At 44.5% G+C, this 7,031-nt stretch overlaps 1 protein-coding gene across 1 annotated transcript; it reads right to left on the bottom strand.

Moving 5' to 3' along the window:
- Positions 1–575: 575 nt before the first annotated feature.
- On the bottom strand, positions 576–6,121 carry dthd1 (death domain containing 1; the record flags this gene model as incomplete). The annotated part of the gene is made up of 8 exons (XM_080859825.1): positions 576–868; positions 1,217–1,274; positions 1,475–1,632; positions 2,055–2,338; positions 2,532–2,690; positions 3,645–3,898; positions 4,361–4,540; positions 5,810–6,121. 8 exons carry the CDS (start codon positions 6,119–6,121, stop codon positions 576–578), a joined length of 1,698 nt encoding a protein of 565 aa, XP_080715951.1.
- Between the last annotated feature and the right edge of the window lie 910 nt (positions 6,122–7,031).

Raw genomic sequence — 7,031 nt, 5'->3', positions numbered from 1 at the left:
TCGCTTTCCCTTTGCTGCATTTGTTTTCTGGAAATGCGACTGACTGAATGGTGTATTTCCTGAAAACATACAATTATCTTCACCTCGCCTGCCACCATCCTATCCTCCTCACTACTCCTCTCCCCCTCCTCCGTCTCATTCTTTTTTCATTTTAGGGTCGGTGAAGCCAGAGTCATACTTGTGGTAGAATGTCAACTGGCAGCAGAAAGTAAATCAACTGAGGATTACTTGCATTTGTTTTCTGCAAATACACCCCTGCACTTAAACTAAGCTGACCTGAGTTGGGTTCCGCAAAAAACACATCATCGTTTATGCAACACTTATCATGGGGAACACACCCCTGTATTTCATTTCTGTTCCTTCATCTGATCGCTGGTGAAGCACTTTGAATCACCAATATGTATGAGTTTTGCTGTATAAATGAACTTGCTGTGTTTCTGCTTTTCTATACTGAATTGACCTGAGTTCAGCAGAAAACTGTCAGCTCGGCTCAGCTACACTAAGATGAAATTAACTGAACTGACCTCAGCTGAACTAAACAAAAACGAATCGCCTCACTTAACCCTATCCATGCTCTACCCCTCCCCTCCTCCCCCCTCCCTGAGCAGCAGCTCTTTGGCCAAGTCGGGCCGGCCAGCGCGCGCCAGGCATCGGGCCAGCAGAGGCCCCTTGGGGGTGTGGGAGGGGAGGCTCCTCCGCCACAGGCCCAGCACGTGGAAGGCCTGGCGGGGCAAGCTGTCGGCGGGCGCCCTGAGACGGGCCAGCTGCACCGCGCTCCGCTTCACCCGCAGGGCCAGCAACAGCAGCGCCGCCTCCTCCTCACACAGCTCCTCGCACAGCCATGCAAGTAGCTCATCAGAGAGAGAGTCTGAGTTACACACACACACACACACACACACACACACACACACACACACACACACACACACACACACACACACACACACACACTCACACTCACACACACAGAGATATCAGAGATTATCATTCAGAGAGATTATATCAGCATTAGTTAAAGTAAAAGTGGTCTATTTTGTCCATTCTATAATGTTTAATATTGTTATGATTTTTTGTAAATGAATCTGTGTGTCTTTATCATTGAAGCTTGTTTGAATTTTGCTATTTGAAATTGAATTTCAGAGAGAAAGCGAAACAACTATGTCAGTTCTCATTCTTTATTGATTTTGATGAATATTCAATTTACTTAGAATCTTACCGGAATGGGTGTGTGGCATCACTTTTGCACTCGTTAGCCGACTGGTTATTCGTAGTTTCTGATAAACAAAGAAAGAACGAGAGAAAGAAAGAAAAAAAGAAGGAAAAAATCTTTCACACTTCAACTTCTCTATCATCACTGTGTTTAAAATTGTAAGTTGCTCAGACTGTATACCTTGGGTAGAGTGAGAGAGAGTTTACACACAGGCTCCTTTAGAGGGTGCTGTGGAGAAAGAACAGCAGTGTTTCCAATCCAGACCAGCTGGGTTCTTGGGACCCTATGAAAGACGGCCAGGCCTTTGTAGTGTGGAGAGCTGTAGTTCCCAAACGGGTCCACCACTGCCAATGTGAGATACTCATGGCTCTTTCGTTGGTGGTGGAAGGTGATGGTGTTTGGAGAAACTGGTCCTTGGTCAGCTATAGACAACAAACGCATACAAGAACACTGAAACTCTCAAGTTCGAGCAGAAAGACACACACACTCTCTCTCTTTTTATGTTATAAAATAATGCATGTCAGTACTCTCAAGTCATTGTTTAAGTGAGCTGAATATATGCAGAACATTCTGATTACAACCACAACCAAACTATTTGAGAATAAAAAAAAAGACTTGGATGTGTGCCATGTTTGCTCTTGTCTTGTGTGTGTCTGTGTCTGTCTGTCTGTCTGGGTACAAGTTAATGCCTCAATAGGTCTGTTGTTAAGCAACTTCACTGGAATGCAAATACAAGTGTCAGCGCCGCTGTACAATGCAATCAGAGAAGAATCAAATCTTGTGCTATGCTATTTAAGATTTGTCTGAATGCATGGTGGGTGGAAAGCGACATCTACGTGCGTACCTGTGATGTTCCCACTGAAACTCAGCCGCAGCTGGTCTCCCTCGCTCATGGCTATCTCCCCAGAGGGTTCGGGTGGGCCGCAGTAAGCCTGGCCCTGGAGTTTGGCCAGTTCCCAGCTCAGGTCTCTGCTGGGCAGGGCTGCCACCACCACGCTGTGAGGGTCCTGCCTCTGACGCCGGAGGACAATGGTTACCATGACACGGCGCACAGAATCCTCAATCTCCTCCACCATGGCAGCCAGATAGGAGGGTCTTACTGTGGACTGCAGACGTAACACTATGAGCCTGCAAGGAGAGGGAGAAAGAGGGACAAACCCATTGTTTCTTTTAAGAAGGCACCTTTATAATTGATATAAATATCAATACCTATCTAGCTATCTATCAATCTATCTATCTGATCTATATATCTTTCTGTGAGTGTCTTTGCATGTGTTTTACACCACTAATGGCCATTTGGAGGTCTTGCTGTAAGATGCACCTCTCAAAGTGCTCCATCAGTTCAAAGGACACCAGGCCATTCTGCAGGTTCCTGACAGACACATTGTCTAGAACGTTCCACTGTTCTTCCTTCCAGCCCAACAGAACCAGCTGCTCCTTAGCCAACTCTCTGGAAGGTTTTACGGAAGCACTCACGGCCCTAAAAGCGCAAACATATTCCGCATCACACACATATGCATACACACAACATACATTCATACACACATACAGACATACATACATACATGCTGTAAGATGTTAAGAGCAGGTTAAATGACAATATAAGTTATTATTTATTACACAATATGCCACTTGGCTGTGACTGGTTTACACAGTGACAAAGACGTAATGTTCCAGGGGGCATAGAGATGTGGAGGGAGTTTTTCTCACCTTCAAAAATGTCTAAGGTTGCAAGTTTGAGCCCGGTGCAGCACTGCGCTGTCACACAACGAAGACTTTGATTGAGAAATATTAAACTCTGACTTTAATCAATGACGTCTGTGTATTAATTAATACCTTTGCATTAATCATATGTCTTTGTGTACTCAAACATTTTCTGTGTTTCTGAGTAACTTTGATTCTTAAGTGCTGACACTTCTTTCTCTGTGTATGTGTTTAAAAGTGTACCCTCTGTGTGTGTGTGTGTGTGTGTGTGTGTGTGTGTGTGTGTGTGTGTGTGTGTGTGTGTGTGTGTGTGTGCGTAAGCCAGGCCTGATAAGAAGAACTAGTAGTCCTTTTCTGCCTTGCTGATGCATTACGTTGCAAAAAGCGTAGCAAGATGACCTAGGACACGAGAGACCTACCACTTGGTTATCTCTGCTGACATATTTTTTTGGTGCCGGAGAAACGCTAACTTCCATCTATAAACCTTGTGTGACTATAACTATAACTATAACCTTGTGTGATGTGTTTCTATTTGCTTTTCTCTCTTGGTTCCTCTTTACTGCAGTCGGAGAGTGAGCCCGTGCCTCTCTCTTGTCTGCCCAAACATGGCTGAGCCCAATATGCATATTAAATAGAATTATACAGTACACAACTCAGGAGCCTGAGGTAACTTGAGTGGATTTTCATTTAACAGATATAGACAGGTAGAGACTGAAGCCTCTACTCTCACCGTATTCTATGGTGGAGTGGAGTGTCCTGAATGGGGGCAGCACTGGTCGGGCGGGGGTGACTGGGGTCGCCATCCTCCCCAGACCTCCTCCGGTCGGGGTTGGGGGGGCAGGGCAGGGTGAGGGCCAAGGTCCTGCGGGGGGGCTGGCTGCTGGGGTGCGTGAGGTAGAGGAGAGGGCTGGTGGACAGGACGGCTTGGTACACGTCCCTGTTGGACTTCAGAGCAGACAGCAGGCTGGACTCCACCGGCTGGACCTGATCAGATTAACAATTGGTGAAATGCTTTGTATTATCACACATTTTGGTACAACTTTGGTAAGGTGGCATGCAAATTTTGCATCCATTCAGTTTTGCTGTTAAAAGGCCATTTTGCTGATAGGTGTTTAGGCTTGTTTTGTATATGATCCATATAAATCCATATGAAGTGCCTTGTACGTCGCTTTGGACAAAAGCGTCTGCTAAATGACTAAATGTAAACTAAATGTAAATGTAAATTATTGTTTTGGCGCTACGAAAATGTAATCAAATTGAATTCGAATTTAATTAAATACAAACAACTCAAAGTAATAAAGGTTATAAGGACATTATGATTTTGTCACCTCAGTGGGATATTACATGGATTCTATAGCGTAAGGTACTTTTTAGCATTTTATTTAACATGCTTGTTCAGTAGTATTCTGTAGCCTTTGTTAGGTTTCAGTGTAAGCAGTACTGTACCACAGCCTGGGCGATCACTGGAGAGGTGAAGGATCCTGGTAGGTAGTCCAAGGAGATTCTGGAGTCTATGCTCAGTTTGAGGGAGAGCCCTTTCTTTGGGATGGTGTAGCTCTCCTTCCTTAAGCAGGACACTACTGCAAACACACCTAGAGTGTACACACGCACCTCTGCATATGAGCCCTAAGAGCAGCATTCACACACACACACACACACACACACACACACACACACACACACACACACTCACACCAGTGACGTGCGGTGAAGTCAGTACGAGGGTAGGCACTGAGTTATGAAAGCCAGATTACTTTATTTATTGTTTAGGCTAATAGGCTACGTCACAACAGTAGGTACAAGTGCGGCACACAGGCACGGTCGATCGATGTATAAAAAAAAAATCCAATCACGATAACATATCGTACTCTCAGTCTCGCACACGCATGCACACACCAGTTAATGTCCATCATCAGAATGCAAACATCTTTATCCGCACAGCGGCCAATTATGTATGTCAGTCAGCAGCAATGAGACCACACACTGCTCAATTGAATATGAAAGCAAATGGCTTGCAGTCGGCATTAATTCAACCCCACACTTATCATTTCAAAATTAAGCTCAAAATAGTTTCTAACTCACCTGACTAGCACAGCCACAATGCCAATCTTTTTTGTCATACCAGTCCGTTTGAAACGACAATTTTTGGTCCCTTTTTCTGCAGAATTTCATTTAGTGTTGGAATAGGCCTCCCTCTTGCTAGTTACTACTTTTTTCTATTAAAGTCGAGTTTGGAGAAATGTCTAAGTTCCACAATATCGGTAGATACCGCTGTTGTCATTTTTACTTTGATTTTCGCGGGGATTACGCTTAGCTGGTGTAATGACGTCAGCTGCGCAAATGTCCAGTAATATCTCAATTTTAATTGGTCCATGTTTGATACGTAACGTAGATGATTACTGGCATAACATATTTACGTGCAAAGGCACAGTAGAGTTGTGCCTTTCGACGTACATATTAAAGAATACAGAATCTAAGTGCGCATGCGCGACATGAGTTTTTCGCTGCCGTTCAAAATGAATGGACAGTAAAGGCACTGCTTATTCTACCGTTTTTTTGTATTTGTTTATGCGTAACTGATACAATTGTCATCGTAACGTCTAAACAATTGGAATAACGTATGTATTGCATATATAAATCACAAGAATACTCGGTACAAATACAAATACAAGTTTATTAAATAAAATTATTTAATAAACATTTTTACGTTTGAATTTTGTCAGGGTAGGCAGTGCCTACCTTGCCTACCCTGACTGCACGTCACTGACTCACACACAGTGGTGTCAAAAACAGTGAACACATAAAACAAACCCATATCTGTGTACCGAGATGTGTACATGTACAGGGATTCTGTTGCCATGGTTTGAACTGGCAAAGCTTTTTTTTTGTACTTACTTTCTGTCCTCCGTAGTTGCCTTCCATGGACACAGGGTTGACGTAGCTGACCCTTGAAGCTTGATCTACAACCTTCACTATGATGTCACGGTAGTTGCCGCGGTAGCGGGATCGGAATGGGATGACCACGGTGATGGGGAAGGAGCACTTGGTGTTGTCTGGCAGCCGTAGCCTGAGGACACTGCTGACCAGCTCCTCCAGATCTGACACCATGAGTGAACCTAGGCCGTTCACAAGGTCACAGGTCATGACCTCTGCCATCCCCAGGGGGCCCGTGACGTAGCAGAGGGTGGGCGTGTCTGATGTGTGCATCTCAGGCTTTCCTGTTAGTCTTGGGAGGAGAGGCTGTATTACTAAAGAGAAGGAGCTGTTATCTTTGGCATCTTGTAAGGTTCCTTCAGAGAACATGCTCTAACTTGTACCCATATGTTCTTGGATGATCGTTAGTATCAGAAAGAATGAATAAAACGGATGCTTTATGGTCTATTTAAAAAAGTGTTTAGGAAGTGGTGAACTTTTATACTTACCCTTTCATGACCCAACCGTGTCTCATTCCTTGATTTTCTTCCTCAAACTGTCCATCTCTCCTTTTTGTCTTTTTCTCCCTCACACCTTCTTTCTCCATCAGTCCTTCATCCCCTCTGTCTGCGGCTGTACTCAGTCCCGTCTTCCCAGAGGAATCACACATAGGCACCCTGTGTTTGCTCATGTATCCGCTGTCTCTGTGTGTGGGTGTGCTCCCCGGGTGTTCATGGTCGTTTCCAGAAGGTCGGCCTGTATACCTTGAGTTCTGCTGGCTGCCAGTGTTGTCTGATCGTACACTTTGAGTGCTCTGATTGGTTTCTGTGTCTGGATCTGATTGGCCAAGATGATGATCCGTTGATCTAGTTGTGATCTCCCTCACTGCATGTAAGTTCTCTTTACCATGTGGAGCAGATGGTGTATCCGAAGATGCTTGATTCTTCTCTTCCTGTTTATCCATATCATTGCATGCAAACTTCCCTTCAGAGAGGGCACTGACGGCTATGCTAAGCTTTTGTGCAATGTCACTTAGTCTGGATTCTATACATTGAATATCCTCCAAAACACTATTCATGGTTTCAGACATCACGCCAGGAGGAGTGGGAGGTTTGGCATCTTCCGGAACACCTACAACAACCAATGGAACAGTCTAGTTTAGAAATGCGTGTGTTTCACTCAGCAAGAGTCGCTACTTTTACAA

The sequence above is a fragment of the Sprattus sprattus genome (assembly GCF_963457725.1).
Source record: "Sprattus sprattus genome assembly, chromosome: 21".
NCBI lineage: Eukaryota > Metazoa > Chordata > Actinopteri > Clupeiformes > Clupeidae > Sprattus > Sprattus sprattus.
This window is presented reverse-complemented; position numbering and strand designations above follow the sequence as displayed.